At 40.2% G+C, this 22,538-nt stretch overlaps 1 protein-coding gene across 3 annotated transcripts in view; it reads right to left on the bottom strand.

Annotated features, from left to right (window-relative positions):
• LOC126260250 (cyclin-G-associated kinase) overlaps positions 1 to 22,538 on the bottom strand; it is a 256,668-nt gene that overhangs the window by 110,836 nt on the left and 123,294 nt on the right. For all 3 annotated transcript variants that reach the window (XM_049957574.1, XM_049957583.1, XM_049957590.1), the window contains exon 13: positions 8,948 to 9,061. In XM_049957574.1, the coding sequence (XP_049813531.1) occupies positions 8,948 to 9,061 (114 nt within the window). The remainder of the gene's footprint in view (positions 1 to 8,947; positions 9,062 to 22,538) is intronic.

Genomic DNA, 22,538 nt, shown 5'->3' with positions numbered 1-22,538 from the left:
TGCAGTATGTGCCTTGAGCCCTAAACGAACATAGTTTGGAGCATATAAGTACTGAGATATTCATGTACTAGACAATTTGCATGTCAGTATCACAGCCTACACTACAAACCTGTGACACCTCCAGCAACATCCTGCAATGCCGTACCGGGTCCGCTATTCGACCGTGAGACAGGGCAGCCTGCCCTGAATCACAAGGAAGCTGCCAACTCACTGGAGGAAGTTAACAGCCATTGTAAGCTGCGCTGGTTGCAGCTGGAGACATCACAGACAGTGGCATTTGAGTGACGCCATGCTTGGCCCCACTCTTTGTGATGTCAGCAATGCCGGATGTCTATTGTTTCGCCCCGGGTTCGATTCCCGGCAGGGTCAGAGATTTTCACCTGCCTCAAGATGACTGGGTGTTTGTGTTGTCCTCAACATTTCATCATCACTCATGTGCGTGGCGAAACTGGACTGAGGAAAGGTTGGAAATTTGTATGGGTGCTGACAACTGCACAGTTGAGCGCCCCACAAACCAATCATCACCATCATCTATTGTTTCGCATGAGAGGCAACTGGACAGCTTCACCAAACTGTTTATGGTGTACTACAGCCAAGGGCAAGAATAAAGAAATTAATTGAACAAATCTACCGTCGTCCTGACATCTTACTCTGACAATGATACACACAGTTTGTGAATGAACTTTTTAGCCTGTTCTTAAGTCCCCCACCTGGTATCACAGATTTAGGTTTTCTGCGATTTGCCTAAGCCACCTAAAATGAATACCAGGCTGGTTCCTTTGAAAGAGCACAGCTGATTTCCTTGCTCTGCCTTCCACAATCCAAGCTTGTGCTCTGTCTCTAATGATTTCATCAACAGGGCTTTAAACCCTGAAACATATCTCCTCCCTTCCTTCTACTCTTATGTCAATAATTATATTGTTTAACTAAATTTTGTACCTAAAACAATTTTTATTAATACATTTAACTTCCACAGTCCATGACGAATAACAGATTTCAAAATATACCTTATGTTAAAACTTTTACAGTAAATCAATCTTTAATTGTCCATAGAACAGTTTGTCAACATCTCCACTGAGAGCTTCTGTAAAGTTTGGAAGGTAGGAGACGAGATACTGGCAGAAGTGAAGCTGTGAGGACCGGGCGTGAGTCGTGCTTCGGTAGGTCAGATGGTAGAGCACTTGCCCGCAAAAGGCAAAGGTCCCGAGTTCGAGTCTCGGTCGGGCACAAAGTTTTAATCTGCCAGGAAGTTTCATCTCCACTGAGAGTTCCAAAAAAGTTTCTAAGCAACAGTTGTAAGATATTTATCTTTACCTCTTAACAAATTTTCATCTTTTTTTGATCAGGAGATATGTTCTGGTCCCTCCCTGAAATGATAAATAGATCTTTCTCGATTTTCTCTTACAGCTATTTCCAAAGATTTGATGTTGAGGAATATTTTTTCACATTTTGTCTCCCCACCCCCTAGTCTTTATAGATCAATTAGTATTTTTCTTCAATTACCAATGGCTGCTTTTCTTGCATGTTACCATAGGTTATGCAAGGATATCACAATTTCCAAAAAGGTTTATGGCATGCCTATTAAGTGTCTGCCCTAAGACTCCTGCCATGGAGGCTGATGAGAGTAGTAGTTTCAACTGAAGTATAATGACTTCATTCGATATCTACAGCTCTCTTGGCACAACCAACCTGAATTAGCAGACAACACTGAGCTCCATGCTTCTATGTACTCATGTTGTTGTTGTTGTTGTTGTCTTCAGTCCTGAGACTGGTTTGATGCAGCTCTCCATGCTACTCTATCCTGTGCAAGCTTCTTCATCTCCCAGTACCTACCGCAGCCTACATCCTTCTGAATCTACTTAGTGTATTCATCTCTTGGGTCTCCCTCTACGATTTTTACCCTCCACGCTACCCTCCAGTACTAAATTGGTGATCCCCTGATGCCTCAGAACATGTCCTACCAACCGATCCCTTCTTCTAGTCAAGTTGTGCCACAGATTTCTCTTCTCCCCAATTCTATTCAGTGCCGCCTCATTAGTTATGTGATATACCCATATGATCTTCAGTATTCTTCTGTAGCACCACATTTCGAAAGCTTCTATTCTCTTCTTGTCTAAACTATTTATCATCCATGTTTCACTTCCATACATGGCTACACTCCATACAAATACTTTCAGAAACGACTTCCTGAAACTTAAAGCAATACTCAGTGTTAACAAATTTCTCTTTTTCAGAAACACTTTCCTTGCCATTGCCAGTCTACATTTTATATCCTCTCTACTTCGACCATCGTCAGTTATTTTGCTCCCCAAATAGCAAAACTCCTTTAGTACTTTAAGTGTCTCAATTCCTGATCTAATTCCCTTAGCATTACCTGACTTAATATCCTCGTTTTGCTTTTGTTGATGTTCATATTATACCCTCATTTCAAGACACTGTCCATTCCGTTAAACTGCTCTTCCAAGTCCTTTGCTGCCTCTAACAGAATTACAATGTCATCAGTGAACCTCAAAGTTTTTATTTCTTCTCCATGGATTTTAATGCCTACTCCAAAATTTTCTTTTGTTTCCTTTACTGCTTGCTCAATATACAGATTGAATAGCATTGGGGAGAGGCTACAACCCTGTCTCACTCCCTTCCCAACCACTGCTTCCCTTTCATGTCCCTCGACTCTTATAACTGCCATCTGTTTTCTGTACAAATTGTAAATAGCCGTTCGCTCCCTGTATTTTACCCCTGCCACCTTCAGAATTTTTTAAAGAGAGTATTCCAGTCAACACTGTCAAAAGCTTTCTCCAAGTCTACAAATGCTAGAAACGTAGGATTGCCTTTCCTTAATCTTTCTTCTAAGATAAGGCGTAAGGTCAGTATTGTCTCACGTGTTCTGAAATTTCTACAGAAACCAAACTGATCTTCCCCGAGGTCGGCTTCTACCAGTTTTTCCATTTGTCTGTAAAGAATTTGCGTTAGTATTTTGCAGCTGTGACTTATCAAACTGATATTTCGGTAAAAACAAAGATGATGTGACTTACCGAACGAAAGTGCTGGCAGGTTAACAAACACACAAACATACACACGAAATTCAAGCTTTCGCAACAAACTGTTGCTTCATCGGGAAAGAGGAAAGGAGAGGGAAAGATGAAAGGATGTGGGTTTTAAGGGAGAGGGTAAGGAGTCATTCCAATCCCGGGAGCGGAAAGACTTACCTTGGGGGAAAAAAGGACAGGTATACGCGCGCGCGCGCACACACACACACACACACACACACACATCCATCTGCACATACACAGACACAAGCAGACATTTGTAAAGGCAAAGAGTTACTCTTAGCCTTTACAAATGTCTGCTTGTGTCTGTGTATGTGCAGATGGATATGTGTGTGCGTGTGCGCGAGTGTATACCTGTCCCTTTTCCCCCCAAGGTAAGTCTTTCCGCTCCCGGGATTGGAATGACTCCTTACCCTCTCCCTTAAAACCCACATCCTTTCATCTTTCCCTCTCCTTTCCTCTTTCCCGATGAAGCAACAGTTTGTTGCGAAAGCTTGAATTTTGTGTGTATGTTTGCGTTTGTTTGTGTGTTTGTCAACCTGCCAGCACTTTCGTTCGGTAAGTCACATCATCTTTGTTTTTAGATATATTTTTCCCACGTGGAATGTTTCCCTCTATTATATTTGATAGTTCGGTAATTTTCACATTCGTCAACACCTGCCTTCTTTGGGATTGGAATTATTATATTCTTCTTGAAGTCTGAGGGAATTTCACCTGTCTCATACATTTTGCTCACCAGATGGTAGAGTTTTGTCAGGACTGGCTCTAGAAAGGCTGTCAGTAGTTCTAATGGAATGTTGTTTACTCCCGGGGCCTTGTTTCAATTTAGGTCTTTCAGTGCTCTGTCAAACTCTTCACGCAGTATCATATCTCCCATTTCATCTTCATCTACATCCTCATCCATTTCCATAATATTGTCCTCAAGAACATCACCCCTGTATAGACCCTCTATATACTCCTTCCACCTTTCTGCTTTCCCTTCTTTGCTTAGAACTGGGTTTCCATCAAAGCTCTTGATATTCATGCAAGTGGTTCTCTTTTCTCCAAAGGTCTCTTTAATTTTCCTCGTGAGATAAGCCTCTACATCCTTACATTTGTCCTCTAGCCATCCCTGCTTAACCATTTTGCACTTCCTGTCGATCTCATTTTTGAGACGTTTGTATTCCTTTTTGCCTGCTTCATTTACTGCATTTTTGTATTTTCTCCTTTCATCAATTAAATTCAGTATCTCTTCTGTTACCCAAGGATTTCTACTAGCCCTCATCTTTTTACCTACTTGTCCTCTGCTGCCTTCACTGTTTCATCCCTCAAAGCTACCCATTCTTCTTCTACTGTATTTTTTCCCCCCATTGTTCCCTTATGCCCTCCCTGAAACTCTGTACAACCTCTGGTTCTTTCAGTTTATCCAGGTCCCGTCTCCTTAAATTCCCACCTTTTTGCAGTTTCTTCAGTTTTAATCTACAGTTCATAACCAATAGATTGTGGTCAGAGTCCACATCTGGCCCTGGAAATGTCTTACAATTTAAAAGCTGGTTCCTAAATCTCTGTCTTACCATTATATCATCTATCTGAAACCTCTTAGTATCTCTTGGGTTCTTCCATGTATACAACCTTCTTCCATGATTCTTGAACGAAGTATTAGCTATAATTAAGTTATGCTCTGTGCAAAATTCTACCAGGCGGCTTCCTCTTTCATTTCTTAGCCCTAATCCATATTCACCTACTACGTTTCCTTCTCTTCCGTTTCCTACTGTTGAATTCCAGTCACACTTGACTATTAAATTTTCGTCTCCCTTCACTATCTGAATAATTTCTTTTATCTCATCATACATTTCATCAATTTCTTCGTCATCTGCAGAGCTAGTTGGCATATAAACTTTTACTACTGTAGTAGACGTGGGCTTCGTGTCTATCTTGGCCACAATAATGCGTTCACTATGCTGTTTGTAGTAGCTTACCCGCACTCCTATTTTTTATTCATTACTAAACCTACTCCCGCATTACCCCTATTTGATTTTGTATTTATAACCCTGTATACACCTGACCAAAAGTCTTGTTCCTCCTGCCCCCGAACTTCACTAATTCCCACTATATCTAACGTTAACCTATCGATTTCCCTTTTTAAATTTTCTAACCTACCTGCCCGATTAAGGGATCTGACATTCCACACTCCGATTCGTAGAATGCCAGTTTTCTTTCTCCTGATAATAACGTCCTCCTGAGTAGTCCCTGCCTGGAGATCCTAATGGGGGACTATTTGCATGCCCTCAGGAAAAATAAAAGCTGTAGTTTCCCCTTGCTTTCAGCCGTTCACAGTACCGCAACAGCAAGGCCGTTTTGGTGAGTGTTAAAAGGCCAGATCAGTCAATCATCCAGACTGTTGCCCCTGCAACTACTGAAAAGGCTGCTGCCCCTCTTCAGGAACCACACGTTTGTCTGGCCTCTCAACAGATACCCCTCCATTGTGGTTGCACCTACGGTACGGCTATCTGTATCGGAGGCACGCAAGCCTCCCTACCAACGGCAAGGTCCACGGTTCCAGACTGTAGCGCTAGAACCGCTCGGCCACCCCGGCCGGCCCCTTTGACTGTTCAGAGATGTCACTAAACCTGCGCAAAGATGTAAACAACCATGCATGAGCAGCGCCTATGAGACAGAGGGGTCCCGACAGCCGATCAATTCCAACAGGAAGGAGGTACACGGCTCGAGTGGTCTGTAGTTCAACCATGCCTAGATGGTCAATACTGCGGTTTGATCTCGTCCGCATTGTTACTTTGTGCCAGGAAGGGTTCTTAACAAGGGAAGTGTCCGGGCGTCTCGGAATGAACCAAATCGATGTTGTTCAGACATGGAGGAGATACAGAGAGACAGGAATTGTCGATGACAAGCCTCGCTCAGGGCGCCCAAGGGCTACTACTGCAGTGGATGACCGCTACCTACGGACAACAGATACCCCTCCATTGTGGTTGCACCTACGGTACGGCTATCTGTATCGTTGAGGCACGCAAGCCTCCCCACCAACGGCAAGGTCCATGGTTCATGGGGGGGATGTACTCATGAGTATAGTTTCGTTTATGTACTCATAAACAAAACTATATCATGGGTTAAAATACTGGGAAGGGGATGGCTTCTGTACGCTATCACAAGGTGTTGTTAACATACGAACAGTATAGCTACAAAAATGTCAGTGTACTAGCACACAGTATTGAAAGCTAATGTCAGCAGCAAGCAGAAACAAGTGAAGATTGGTCCAAAGTCATACACCATCTTCCTTCTGTCAAAGTACTTCCATCTGCCATGGTGCCAAGAATCTTTGTAGAATGAACTATTGATATCGTTTTGAAGTCTTTTATTTGTACTTGCCACCAAATTTTCTTTAATTTTTTTAAAACTTTACCATCACTAAATTCTTTCACACAATTTTTGTTTTTTCCAATTGTACTATTGTTTTTCTACTTTTTTCCAGATTCCGCAACTACTCATATTTCCGTATTAATTTTGGCTAATCCAGGGGTTTCCTTCTTTTCAGCAATGATATTTTCACATAGCTGTTGCCAATAGCCATTTTTAAAAACCTGATATGTTCCTTTTTTATGCCGCTTTAGTCTTTCTTACACTGTGGATTTTTTTATTTGACCACACTTACTATTTTACTTTATGCATAATAAAACTGGTCTTTTTCACTGATATTTGTGACTACTGCAATATCCAGAAAGAATGGCTTTAATATATTCAAACTATCAGGATATATAGAACTATGTATCAATAATATGTAAATAAGTTGGCAAAGATTTGATTCCAGTGTAGGCCAAGCACTATCCTCTTGGATGACTAGAAATGGTAGTAATGAGTCAACTTCAGTCATCGAAGAGATGTCAAACATTGTGGGAGCATGAAACTGTTCACCAGTATGTTTTGCTATTATCAAACGGCACAATACCAAAATTTGAGTGTGAACAGGACAGAATGATAAGACCTCTAGGAGAGAATTTGTCATATTCTGACATTGCAGCTTTTAGAGTGCATGCTACTATGACATTAGTGGTGGTATGCCATTTTCTATGCATACCCACAATATCCCATGCAACTTTGCCTACAGCTTTAGTTTGATGCTGCTGGAGCACTGGAATGGTTGTGGACTTTTTGTGTTGACACCTGTGCCCAAGTGTTACAAGCTAGACTAAAGTTATGCATGCCGCTGTGCCTGCTTCTATTGTTTGAAAATTACTAACACATTGCACTGTTATTAGCTTGTGAATCACACTATAAATGTGCTGAGTGGCAAAAATGTGGAGTTCCTTGTCGAGTTCCTGTTCGACTTGCTCTACAGTGATGGTGCCATTTTGTGGGATGGTACTGTAACAACCAGAATCTGCAGCTTGCTATGTTGAGTGACAGAGGACAAAAACTTAGTGCAGTGGTTTGGTTCACCATCGGCTATAGCATGCAACCTCAACTCCTATGAATTGAGGACAATATTAACAGCAACTGCTACAGCAGTAAGGTTTCACTGTGAAAGGCAGTTCAGACAGAGCCACATGTGATATTTCACCAGCAAGTTTTATGTGGTAAGGAAGAGCAAGCTGTTTGAAGAGTGATGGGCTCACTGCTTTCATGGTCCAATGCTCATCTAACACTTCATCCAATGAATGTGCTTGGCATATGGTTGCTTGACCATTTCTTAGGAATGCTTCCCCAGGAACAACTGTTCATATATTTTGTGCCCACTCAACATATGAAATATCCTTGTCCATGCTGACTCACAAAAAGCTATGTCAAAGGCAATTCCTCAAGAACAAACCTACTCTTGGATGTTAAGAGGGTCTGACTGCAGCATACTGATGTTGCACAGTGTACTGATTTCTCAATGTCAACAACTATGAGCACTTCCATAATCTCAATCATTTGGATATTATCACATTCCAAATTATCGTATGTTACATGTAACTCTCCTGGTGCTGCAATTTTCACAAACATAAGCATAGTATACTTTTTAAGCAAGAATGACTGCCTGAGAATTTTGTGTAGTAAAATGTCCTACCATGCTGAATTTATACTTTACCCCCACCACTTATAAAAAAGTGAAATTTTAAATTGTCTACATATAAATTTTGTGAATCTTTATATCAATTGTGATAAGGGGTAGCCACTCTTAAGAAAGTGAAAATATTAAATTAACAGGATACAATTCATGACCCATAATATTACCATATCTCCCAAAGTGGTATTCCACAGCCCACACAACCTATAAAACATACTGGTTCATCCTTATGGCACACCTACTTCCAAACCCTTGTCACACAGGTCATAACCCTCTGGAAGAATTAGGTACAGGAACTCTCCTATGCACAGTGCATCCTATTCCAGTACTATCATGGAGATATTCTGCCCTATCACAGGGAGAGGCACTGGTGAAAACAGTTGTGTCATGTATCAACTCTGCTGTCCACCTGAATGAAGGCCAATGCTAAACTGTGGCCTAGAGCAAAGTTTTCTACCCAATGTCAGAAAATGCACTGAGGTTTGAGAATATTCATCACAAGTAGTATGCTTTAATTCTGGTAATAACCTCCTGGTCCATTGCCTACAGTATAGAAATAGTTTTAGTAAGCACAAAAGTAAAGTTGATATTATCAATTGATTCAATAAAGAAAGGTGGATGGCTGGGAAAATTACAGAGGAGGTAGAATTATGAATTTAGTAACAATTTGCTTCAGTTTTATGTCAAATTATTTGGCTTTCAGTTCAGTTGTTGCAGCTGTATCATCTTGTCAGATTTATATTATAGAAACTAAACCAATGCATGAAATGATCAACACAATCTGAATCAGCAGAAGAAGACAATAAATTTGTGCAACTTATAAATCTTATTACATGACTACTAACTGTGTAATGCTTACCTGACCTTAGTGAATAAGGGAACAGGCTGTAGTGTAACAGACACCAGGGTAATAGGTTTGAAATGAGGATGTGTGGATGGCTCCTTAAGTACATGGCTCATGTAGTAGAGATACCTGCAAACAAAATTGCCACACACTTATTTCCTTTGCCATACAGCTTCACATCAGAAATAATTATTGTTGTTTGTGGTTATTTTACATCTGTTCTGCCCTCTTGTTCACAAATCTAATCTTTTATATTCATATGTTAAAGTGAAGTCAGTCAATAATGATATACGCAGACAAATATCAACAAACACAGTGCTATATTTCAATGCTCTAATGATGCACCAACTGACTACATACTGGTATTATCTTGTTCACCGATATTAAAATATTCTTAATTTGAAAGATACATAATTTTTATTGTACCAACACAAAGCAGCAACATTGATTATACATTAAAAGGCTCCATAAACAAACTTCTGTTTTCTACGCTACCATAGCAATAGCTAGTGTTTCATAATACACACTACAAAGTATTATGCTGCAAGAGCATATTTTGAAAGCTTGGTACAAAATATTTAAACTGTGCTCATGCATGTTCAAAGCACTTGTTTATCCATTACTGAATTACAATAGTCAGAGCTCTACAAATTTCCAATGCGAAACAGTTTCAGATCAAGAAAATTGAATCGTGTGAACTAGAGCTAACTTGATAATTATTGGTTACAAACCAAGACACTTTATAAAAATATATCTTCAATCACACTGGAATAATAAATCATAAAAATCCTACATAAAAAACAACACAATACGCATAACAAACAGAATTTATCATAGCAATTTATGTATACATTTATAAAACCAGTATGTCATGATATTTTCAAAAGTTGTAGGTCTTTGCTATCTTGAGTTGTTGACCAACTACTTATCACGTACTAGACCTTTAAGAGTTGAAAGTTTTCCTCATGCTGAATATTTCTGGAGCACTAGCAATTTTGTCTTACCATTCCTGTTTTGTCATTGCCATGGTATAATAATTACAATGACTACAAAATTATTCAGGCAGTTAATTTCTAACAATGAAGTTTTTCTGCACACACACACACACACACACACACACACACACACACACACACACACACACACCTCCTGGATTGGAATTTGGCAAGTGGACTTGGTTGGGGTTGCTTCGTGTGGGGTGAGTAGGGGGAGAAATAAGTGTGAAGCAGGAGGAGAAGTTGTGGACAGGTAGCTAGCAGCTCGGAGGGACTCAACAAGTGTGCAGGCTATAAATATGGAAGAGATGGGTGGTAGGTGCACAGGCCACACATGTGACACACAGGTACCAGAGCTGCTGAGTGTGTCACACAATGGAGATGAAGTGGAGAGGGTGAAACTGTTGGGCAAAGATGTGGAGACAGTATGTTAGAGGGGACTGATGCCAGGAGGATTATGAAAGTGAAGAATGTGTTGCAAGATTAAATCCCATCAATGTATGATGATGATGATTGGTTTGTGGGGCGCTTAACTATGAGGTCATCAGCGCCCGTACAAAGTCCAATTTTTTACACAATCCAAATTTTTTTACACAGTCCAATCTAGCCACTGTCACAAATGATGATGATGATAAAATTATGAGGGCAACACCAACACCCAGTCCCCAGGCAGAGAAAATCCCCAACCTGCCTAGGAATCGAACCCGGGAACCTGTGATCCAGAGGCAGCAATGCTAACCATTGGACCATGAGCTGCAGACTCCATCAATGTAGTTTAAGAAAGATGGTACTAAAGGGAAGGATCTAAGTGGCACAGATTACGAAGTAGCCACTGAACTCCAGCAAATTGTTGTGCCACTGGTGGTCAGTGGTCTTTCATTCTAATGGACAGGTGCTTGCTGGGCATGCCCACACAAAATGCTGTACAGTGACTGCAGCAGAGCTGATATATGACATGGCTCCTTTACAGGTGGCCCTGCCTCTGATGGGACAGGATAAGCCTGTGAAAGGATTGGAGTAGGATGTGCCGGGTGGGTGAATGGGGCAAGTCTTGCATCTGGGTCTCCAACAAGGATATGTCCCTATGGCATGGGGTTGAGAATGAGGGTACCATAGGGATGCACCAATATGTTATGTACCTCATTACCAGGTATTATGATAGTTATTCTAAGCCTGGCCAAGGATATGGTTCAGTTGCTTCAGTCCAAGATGATATTGGGTCATGAGGGTGGGGGGAGGGAACGTTTTTGCAACTGATTCTTGCGGGTGGTGGGACACTTAAGAGTGTGTGAAGAAAGAGTGTGGGAAATCTGTTTGTGTACTAGATTCTTTTTTTGGGGGGGTGGGGGTGGGGGTAGTGCTTGTCTGTGGAGGCCTTTGTGAGACGTTCAGGTTACTGGGCAGGGGGATTCTTGTCACTGCAAATACACTATCAATGGTTGGCCAGGCCATATGGCAGTAAGATTTTTTGTTGTGGGAGGGGTGACAGCTGTCAAAATGCAAGTAATGTTGGTGGTTAGTCAGTTTAATATGGACAGAGGTGTGGATGGAGCCATCAGGGAGGTGGAGGTCAACATCTAGGACAGTGGCATATTAGGTTGAGCAGGACGAGGTGAAGTCAATGGGAGAGAAGGTGTTGAGGTTGTGGAGGAATGAGATCTTTATTATTGGGCACCACACCTCATCAGCTTTTTTGAGTCATCACTGTTCTGACTGGTTTGATGCAGCCCGCCACAAATTCCTCTCCTGTGCAACCTCTTCATCTCAGAGTAGCACTTGCAACCTACATCCTCAATTATATGCTGCATGTATTCCAATCTTTATCTTCCTATGCAGTTTTTGCCCTCTAAGCTCCCTCTAGTACCATGGAAATCATTCCCTGATGCCATAACAGATGTCCTATGATCCTATCCCTTCTCCTTGTCAGTATTTTCCACATATTCCTTTCTTCTCTGATTCTGTGTAGAACTTCCTCATTCCTTACCTTATCAGTCCACCTAATTCTCAACATTTTTCTGTAACACCACATCTCAAATGCTTCGAATCTCTTCTGTTCCACTTTCCCCACAGTCCTTGTTTCACTGCCATACAAAGCTGTGCTCCAAATATACATTCTCAGAAATTTCTTCCTCAAATTAAGGCCTATGTTTGATACTAGTAGACTTCTCTTTGCCAGTGCTAGTCTGCTTTTGATGTCCTCCTTGCTCCATCCTTCATTGGTTATTTTGCTGTCCAGGTAGCATAATTCCCTAACTACTTCTACTTTGTGACCATCAATCCTGATGTCAAGTTCCTCGCTGCTCTTATTTCTGCTACTTCTCATTATTTTCATCTTTCTTCGATTTATTCTCAATCCATATTCTGTACTTATTATGCTGTTCATTCCATTCAGCAGATCCTGTAATTCTTCTTTGCTTTCACTCAGGATAGCAATGTCATCAGTAAATAGTATCACTGATATCCTTTCACCTTAAATTTTAATTCCACTCCTAAACCTTTCTTTTATTTCCATAATTGCTTCATCAATGTACAGATTGAACAGTAGGGATGACAGACTACATTCCTGTCTTAGACCCTTTTTAATCCAAGCACTTCAGTCTTGGTTTTTCCACTCTTATTATTCCCTTGTGGCTCTTGTACATACTGTGTATTACCCTTCTCTCCCTATAGCTTAACCCTATTTTCCTCAGAATTTCAAACATCTTCCACCATTTTACACTGTCAAACACCTTTTCCAGGTTGACAAATCCTACTAACATGTCTTGATTTTTCTTTAGTCTTGCTTCCATTATCAATCACAACATCAGAATTCCTTCTCTGGTGCCTTTACCTTTCCTGAAGTCAAACTGACCTTCATCTAGCACATCCTAAATTTTCTTTTCCAGTCTTCTATATAAAAGAAGCTTCATGTACACTAAACACGGATAACGCTAAAGGTAGTATCAGGGGAATAAAGTAAAATATCAAGAGAATAAAAAATTAAGTAGATGAGCTGTTAGTGTGTTTAGATTATGTCAAAAATAAGAATGAGATTGATATACTTTGTCTATCAGAACACCATGTAACCCTGTGGGGATGGAAAGTGTCAGTATAAATGGGTGTAATTTAGCATCTTACACCTGTAGGTCTAGCATGGATAAAGGAGGAGTTGCCATTTACACAATAGAAGGGTATAAGCACAAAACTGTAGAACTAAGTAGATTTTGTGTCGCTCAGCACTTTGAAAATTGTGCACACGAACTACAGCTAGATAATGTACTCTTGTAAGCAACAGTGTACAGGTTCCCATTAGGAGATTGAGAGCTAGTCATAAAAAAGTTTGACTCCCTATTAAAATGTCTGTCAGACAAAAAGAACTAGTTATTACTCTGTGATGATTTCAATGTAAATTTTCTAACCAATTCTGATAGGAAACGTGAACTAGAAGTGTTATTAATGACATATAATTCAGATGAAGTGATCAAATTCCCTACATGTATAGCTCAAGACAGTAGCATGCTAACAGATAATGTATTTATACAGAAAGAGGATGTAAAACTAACACATGCCTTCCCTGTGATAAATGGATTATCAGACCATGATGCACAATTGATTAACCTGCAAACCTAGCAGCGTGTACAGTTCAGAAAACATTAAGTAGGAGTGTAAGGCTGATCAACCTGATATCTATAGAGCACTTCAGAGAAAGTTTAAGAAATGTTAATTGGGGAGATGTATAAAATGAGCAAAATGCTAGTGATAAATACAACATATTTCTTGATAACTTTATATCCCCTTTTGAACACTGTTGCCCCAAAAAATTACAAAATGTAACACCAAACAGTTTTTGAAGTAACCTTGGATAACTATAGGTATTAAAGAGTCTTTGGAAAGAAAAAGAAAATTGTATGAGACAGCACGAATTAGTAAAGATCCAGAAATAATTTTACACTATGAAAACTCTTGTAATGAACTGAGAAAAGCTGTCAGAACATAAAAAATATGTATGTTGGAGATGAAATTAACAACTTGGGCAATAAAATCAAATCAATATGGAATATTGTTAGAAGAGAGACACGAAAAGTAATCCCAGGGGTAGGTAGTATGACTATTAAAGAGAATGAGGCCATACTAATCAACAGTACACAAGTAGCTAATGTATTTAATAACCATTTCTTAAGTGTAGCTGAAAACAATTGATGAGAATAGTTAAAAAAAAAGGGCCAAGCAGTACATGGAAGAGTCAGTTTTGAGAAATCCTTGTCAGATTAATTTTCATCTAACAACCTCTAGTGATGTAAGGAAAATCATTAAATCTTTGAAAAATAAATGTTCTGCTGGAATAGATGACATCTATAACAAGATATTAAAATAATGTGGAGCAGTTACAGCTGATGTCCTGAATCACATATGTAATGTATCACTAAGTCAAGGTATTTTCCCAGACAGGTTAAAATATGACATTGTCAAGCCTCTCTACAAAAAAGGGGACACCACAGATGTCAATAACCACCAGCCAGTATCCTTGCTTACAGCATTTTCAAAGCTTGCCGAGAAAGTAATGTACTCAAGAGTCGTTAGGCACCTGAACAGTAATGGGATACTTAGTAAATCACAGTTTGGATTTAAAAAAACACTGTTCTACTGGACAACAATGTAAAATTTCACTGTCCACATAATAGAGTCTTTAAATAGTAAATTGTCACCAATAGGAATTTTCTGTCACTTATCCAAAGCATTTGTTTGTGTGAACCATGACATTATGTTACAAAAATTAACAGTTCTACGGTATAAATGGAACAGCACATGAGTGGTTTAAGTAATATCTACAGAGCAAGAAGCAAAACGTTTATTTATATGGATTAGTGATTTAAGGAAGTTTCCCACTTCATCTAACTGGGGTGAAATTACATTAGGTGTTCCACAGGTATCAATAAAGGGTCCCCTTCTGTTCTTGATGTATATGAATGATTTCCCTTCTTATCTGAAACAAGAAGTTAAACAGACACTTTTTGCTGATTATACAAGCATCACTATTAATCCAGTAAAAGAAAATTGAATAGAAAATGATAAAAAATAATGTCCTTAGAAAAGTTATTGATTGTTTTTCTGCAAATGGGCTTGCTCTGAACTTTGAAAAAACACATTACATCCAATTTTCTACTGCAAGTACAGTTCCTTCAATAAATGTAACACATCAACAGAAGTCAGTAGGCAGGGTAGAGCATACTAAGTTTTTGGGTGTACATATAGATAAGAATCTTAATTGGAAAATTCATATTTTTGATCTCCTAAAGTGACTAGGTTCAGTAACTTTTGCAATCAGAATAATTGCTAATTTTGAGGATATAGAAACTAGCCAGCTAACATATTTTGCATACTTTAATTTTCTGATGTCATACGGAATAATATTTTGGGATAACTCAACACTTGGGCGAAAAGTATTTACTGCTCAAAAGAAAGTGGTTAGAATAATGTGCGGGGCTCATACTCGCACATCTTGCAGGCATCTTTTTAAAAGGTTAGGAATTCTTACAACAGCCTCATAGTACATTTACTCAGTAATGAGATTTGTTTTAAACAACATGGACCAGCTTAAAAACATCAGTGACATTCATGATTATAACACCAGAAGAAAGACAGATTTATGCTATCCTCTCCTTACCCTATCTTTGGTACAGAAGGGGTAAAATATACTGCTGTAAATTTTTTTCGATAAATTACCAGATGAAAAAATGTCTGACAGACAGAAGTGATAGTTTCAAAAATAAATGGAAAGCGTATCTCCTTGACAATGCCTTCTTTACCATAGCTGAATTCTTGAATAGGAATAAATAAATCTATAGGTGTAATATACGGATTTTGTGCCATTTAAGGGAATGGGGTAGGCACATTTATTTATTTTTATTTTCTTTAAGGAAGAAGCTTAAAAAGACCTTGTTTCATGTGTGCATTTCTCATGCACTTGACATTTTCCACATCATAACTGTTTCCGTGAGACTGATCAATGGAACACGTAACTAACTTCTACGCACTAACTTGAATAGTCTGTTTGTTGCCACTTCCTACAATGTTATTAGAAATTCAGATGGAATGTTACCTATCCCTTCTGCCTTAGTTGATCTTAAATCCTCCAAAGCTCTTTTAAATATGAATCCAATACTGGAACCCCATCTCTTCTAAAATGACTCCTGTTCCTTCTATCACATCAGACAAATCTTCCCCCGCAGTGAGGCCTTTAACGTACTCTTTCCACCTATTTGGTCTCTCCTCTACATTTAACAGTGGAATTCCCATTGAACTCTTAATGTCACCAATCTTTCTTTTAATTTCATCGAAGGTTATTTTGACTTTACTATATGCTGATTCAATCCTTGTGACAATAATTTCTTTATCGATTTCTTCACATTTTTCATGCAGCCATTTCATCTTAGCCCCCCTGTACTTCCTATTTATTTCATTCCTTAGTGACTTACATTTCTGTATTCCTTAATTTTGCTGAAGATTATTGTACTTCCTCCTTTCATCGATCAACTGAAGTATTTCTTCTGTTACCCATGGTTTCTTCGAAGTTACCTCCTTTGTACCTATGGTTTTCTTTCCAATTTCTGTGATTGTCCTTTTTAGAGATCCAGTCCTCTTCTACTGTACTGCCTACTGAGTTATTCCTTATTGCTGATTCTATAGCCTTAGAGAACTTTAAGCATATCCTGTCATTCCTTAGTACTTCCGTATCCCACTTCTTTGCGTATTTGCTCTTCCTGACTAATCTTTTAAACTTCAGCCTACTCTGCATCACTACTACATTGTGATCTGTGTCTATATCTGCTCCTGGGTAAGCCTTACAATCCTGTATCTGATTTCAGAATCTCTGTCCGATCATGATGTAATCTAACTGAAATCTTTCCTTATCACCCAGCCTTTTCCAAGTATATCAACTCCTCTTGTGATTCTTTAACAGAGTATTCACTATTACTAGCTGAAATTTATTACAGAACACAATTAGTCTCTCTCCTCTCTCATTGCTTGTCCCAAGCCCATATTCCTCTATAAACTTTTCTTCTACTCCTTCCCCTAAACTGCATTGCAGTCCCCCATTACTATTAAATTTTCATTTCCCTTTACATACTGTATTAATCTTTCAATATCCTCATATACTTTCTCTATCTCCTCATCTTCAGCTTGCGATGTCGTCATGTATATCTGAACTATAATTGTCAGTGTTGGTTTACTGTCGATTCTGATAAGAACTGAACTGTTCACTGTAACACACACACTGCCCTATCTTCCTACTTATAACAAAATCTACTCCTGTTATATCATTTTCTGTTGCTGTTGATATCACCCTATACTCATCTGAACAAAAATCATTAGCTGTGGTATCTACATCTACATCCATACTCCGCAAGCCACCTGACAGTGTGTGGCGGAGGGTACCTAGAGTACCTCTATCTGTTCTCCCTTCTATTCCAGTCTCGTATTGTTCATGGAAAGAAAGAGTGTCGGTATGCCTCTGTGTGGGCTCTAATCTCTCTGATTTTATCCTCATGGTCTCTTTGCAAGATATACGGAGGAGGGAGCAATATACTGCTCAACTCCTTGGTGAAGGTATGTTCTCGAAACTTTAACAAAAGCCCATACCGAGCTACTGAGCGTCTCTCTTGCAGAGTCTTCCACAGGAGTTTATCCATCACCTCCGTAACACTTTTGCTATTACTAAATGATCCTGTAACGAAGCGCACTGCTCTCCGTTGGATCTTCTCTTTCTCCTCTATCAACCTCATCTGGCATGGATCCCACACCGGTGAGCAGCATTCAAGCAGTCGGCGAACAAGTGTACTGTAACCTACTTCCTTTGTTTTCGGACTGCATTTACTTAGGATTCTTCCAATGAATCTCAGTCTGGCATCTGCTTTACCGACGATTAATTTTATATGGTCATTCCATTTTAAATCACTCCTAATGCCTACTCCCAGATAATTTTTGGAATTAACTGCTTCCAGTTGCTGACCTGCTATATTGTAGCTAAATGATGAGGGATCTTTATTTCTATGTATTCGCAGCACATTACACTTGTCTACATTGAGATTAGATTGCTATTCCGTGCACCATGCGTCAATTCATTGCGGATCCTCCTGCACTGCAGTAAAATTTTCCATTGTTGCAACCTCTCGATATACTACAGCATCATCTGCAAAAAGCCTCAGTGAACTTCCGATGTTATCCACAAGGTCATTTATATATATTGTGAGTAGCAACAGTCTTTTGGAACGCTACGCTCTTCTAGAGACCTACGGCACTCTGCTGCAAGAAGGGGGGCAAGTTCCTTTGCATACTCTGTGTAAAATTGAACTGGTATCCCATCAGGTCCAGCGGACTTTCCTCTTTTGAGAGATTTTAATTGTTTTTCTATCCTTCTGTCATCTATTTAGATATCTATCATCTTGCAATTTGCGCAACAATCTAGAGAAGGAACTACAGTGCAGTCTTCCTCTGTGAAACAGCTTTGGAAAAAGACATTTAGTATTTCGGCCTTTAGTCTGTCATCCTCTGTTTCAGTACCATTTTGGTCACAGAGTGTCTGGACATTTTGTTTTGATCCACCTACCGCTTTGACATAAGACCAGAATTTCTTATGATTTTCTGCCATGTCAGTACATAGAACTTTACTTTCGAATTCATTGAACGCCTCTCGCATAGCCCCCCCCTCACACTACATTTCGCTTCATGTAATTTTTGTTTGTCTGCAAGGCTTTGGCTATGCTTATGTTTGCTGTGAAGTTCCCTTTGCTTCCACAGCAGTTTTCTAACTCGGTTGTTGTACCATGGTGGCTCTTCTCCATCTCTTATGATCTCGCTTGGCACATACTCATCAAATGCATATTGTATGATGGTTTTGAACTTTGTCCACTGATCCTCAACACTATCTGTACTTGAGACAAAACTTTTGTGTTGAGCTGTCAAGTACTCTGAAATCTGCTTTTTGTCACTTTTGCTAAACAGAAAAATCTTCCTACCTTTTTTAATATTTCTATTTACGGCTGAAATCATCGATGCAGTAACCGCTTTATGATCGCTGATTCCCTGTTCTGCGTTAACTGTTTCAAATAGTTCAGGTCTGTTTGTCACCAGAAGTTCTAATATGTTATTGCCATGAGTTGGTTATCTGTTTACCTGCTCAAGGTAGTTTTCAGATAATGCACTTAAAAAAAATTCACTGGATTCTTTGTCCCTACCACCCATTATAAACGTCTGAGTCCCCCAGTCTACATCTGGTAAATTAAAATCTCCACCCAGAACTATAACATGGTCGGGAAATCTACTCAAAATATTTTCCAAATTTTCCTTCAGGTGCTCTGCCACAACAGCTGCTGAGCCAGGGGGCCTATAGAGACATTCAATTACCATGTTTGAGCCAGCTTTAACTGTGACCTTCACCCAAATTATTTCACATTTTGGATCCCCATCAATTTCCCTTGATACTATTGCACTTTTTATCGCTATAAACACGTCTCCCCCTTCACTGTCCAGCCTATCTCTGCAGTATACTTTCCAATCTGAGTTTAGGATTTCATTACTGTTTATATCTGGTTTCAGCCAAGTTTCTGTCCCTAATACTACGTGGGTATTGTGGCCGTTTATTAATGAGAGCAGTTCTGGGACCTTTCTATAGACCCTCCTGCAGTTTACTATTACCACATTAATATTGTCATTCCCTGTTGTGTTTTGCCTACTGCTACCATGAGCATCTCAGGAGGCATCTTGTCGGGCCTAGGGAGGGAATTATCTAACCTAAGAAACCCACTTGTGCACTCCACACATACCCCACTACCCTTGTAGCCGCTTCCTGTGTGTAGTGCACACCTGACCTACTCAGGGGGACCCTACATTTCTCCACCCCGATTGCGGTGGTTGAGAAATTTGCACCTCAGATCTCCGCAGAATCGCCTGAGCCTCTGGTTTAAGCCTTCCACTTGGCTCCAAACCAGAGGACCACGATCGGTTCTGGGAATGATACTACAAATAGTTAGCTCAGATTCCACCCCGTGAGTGAGGCTTTCCACCTTCACGAACTCCACCAACTGCCTGTATGAACTGCAAATGACCTCAGAACCCAGACAGCAGGCATCATTGGTGCTGACATGAGCAACAATTTGCAGTCGGGTGCACCCAGTGCTCTCTATCGCCGCCGGCAGGGCCTCTCCACATCTCAGATGAGACCCCCCCCCCCCCCCCCCCCGGCAAGCAGACAGAGTAAACACTGGCCTTCTTCCCCGACCTTTCCGCTATTTCCCTAAGGCGCTCCATCACCCACCTAACATTGGAGCTCCCAATCACTAATAAACCCCTCCCCCCGTGTGCCTGTTCGGACCTTGCTGAAGGAGCGGCATGTCCACTCACAGGCAGAGCTGGTGATGCCACACAGCCAGCCTCCACATTGACACACTGCCTCGTGCGACGTGAACGCTGCTGAACCCGCCACTCCCCTTGGGGAGAGGGTGGCCCAACTGCACCCAGTACCCGTTAAGATGTCTCGACAGAAGGGACCGTGGGTGAAGCATGTAACACCTGGGGTGTACCATGCGACGCACCGGACTCTTCACTGCTGCTACACTTCGAGGCAGCAGCCTGAAGACGGCTGACCATGGCCATCAGCACATTCAGCTGTTCGCAAACAGTGGCCAGCTCCTCCTGCATCTGTACACAGCAGTCACACATCCTATCCATCCTAAGAAATCAACAATTTACTGTAGAGAGTTAATGAACTTTTAATTCACTGCTAATTCACTAAAAGCAGCTGATAACTGACTAAACTGTGGTTACTAGACACTTCTTGTTGGAAACAATGAAAATAAGCACTAACTGTCTCTGGACTGTATTCAAAACAAACACGAAATCTATGGAACACTATTACTAGTACTCGAAAATTAAAGCTTCCTAAAAGCCAAAATACACGGAAAAAGAAGTGACAAGTAAGAAAATCACAGTTAATACTTAAATTTACGTAGCTTGCTTCATAGGAGATGTGAAGCAGATGGCAGTTACGACATACCTGTATATCCCATGCTAGCCCATGCACTTGCCACCCCTCCCTCCTACATTCGTGGTCTGCGCATATGCTACCTCCCTCTGAGTTGCTAGCTACCCATCTCCAACCCCTCCTCCTCGTGCACGTGTACTCTAGTTTCTCAAAGAATTTCTTCAAAAAGCTAGCAAAGTTTTCATTCTCTTTTGTGTTTGTTTCTGTCTGTGTGTGTGTGTGTGTGTGTGTGTGTGTGTGTGTGTGTGCGCGCGTGTGAGTGTCGACAACTCAATGCTGCTGCTATTTGGTGAGAGCTCTGCATAATTTCTGAACTATTATGTTTCTCCGAATGTACCAGTGGCCGTGTGAAATGTTTGTCTGAGTAAAGTAACTGTGTGAAGTATTTGGGGTAGTAATATTAGTGTTGGATTACTTGTATTAGTAGTTGTTACTTTCTTTCTATAGAGAAAATTTTGAAATACCTGTAATTAGTTAATAAAATCATTTTACCGTAATGGTTTAACTTAGGTAATTAAAGTCTAGAGTTTTTTCGATAAGTATAAAAATTTTTATCACGAGTGAAGTATAGATTTATCGCAGGTTTGTGAGTAGTCGGTTACAGTGTGTGATTTGTGGAAGTATTTTCATTGGGAAAGGGGGGGAAGCAGTAGGGAAGCCAATGGGCATTCTAGTACGATCCCCTCCTGGAACTGCAGTATATGGAACAAAAAGAAGTTAATAGAGGAGCAGAAGCATACGAGCCATGCTCTTCAGCTAGAGTTAGACAATGCAAGGGAGAAACTAGATAGGATGAACAGGAAGAAGGTGGCTTTGGAATGGAAACGCAGTTATTAAGAATGCTGTTAGGAGACTGATCTATTCAGATAATTTTACTTTGGGTATCACCAATATTTTTGACCAACTGTCAGAGTTTAGTGGAGAGCAGCCTCTTGTAGCTGTGTATGAAGGATACTTGCAGCAGTCCCCCCACAGTTAAGAAGCCTAAGTCAGTTGCAAACAGAAGGAAGAAAGTTCTGCTGTTAGGCAGTTCTCATTGCAGAGATGTCAACAGTTGCAGGAAGTGTTGGGGAGTCAGTGCTAGATCACCAGCACCGTGAAGCCTAATGCCAGTTTGGCAACTGATAACACAGAGGAGTTATGTAGGAATTTTACAAAAGAGAAAACACACACACACACACACTGTCAACAACAGTTGGGAATAACACACATCTGGTAATGCCATCCACAACATAATATCAAGCACATGAACGTTCATTTCCTAGTACAGTGAAAACTGGAGTTCATGCGGCAGATAGCAGGAGAAAAATCACTGTAAAATAAGAAAAAACATGTAGACCAGCATCTATGGAATGTGTAAGTAAAAATTCATACTTTTGCTGCATAACAGATAAGCAGAAAGTGCCACAACTGTTTATAACCTCAATATATAATGTCCAAGATGTACACAAAAAACGAGTTTAAACACAAATATGCATACATTCAGACCACTGAAGATGCCTTGCAAGTAATAAAGTCAAAACAAATGTGGCAAGAAAAATTTGTTTTATTCACTTGTGACAGATGGGGTCTAAAGTAATAATTATGAACA

The sequence above is a fragment of the Schistocerca nitens genome, chromosome 1, assembly GCF_023898315.1.
Source record: "Schistocerca nitens isolate TAMUIC-IGC-003100 chromosome 1, iqSchNite1.1, whole genome shotgun sequence".
Taxonomy (NCBI): Eukaryota; Metazoa; Arthropoda; class Insecta; order Orthoptera; family Acrididae; genus Schistocerca; species Schistocerca nitens.
Note: the sequence above shows the minus strand (reverse complement) of the source record. Positions and strands in the feature narration are given on the sequence as shown.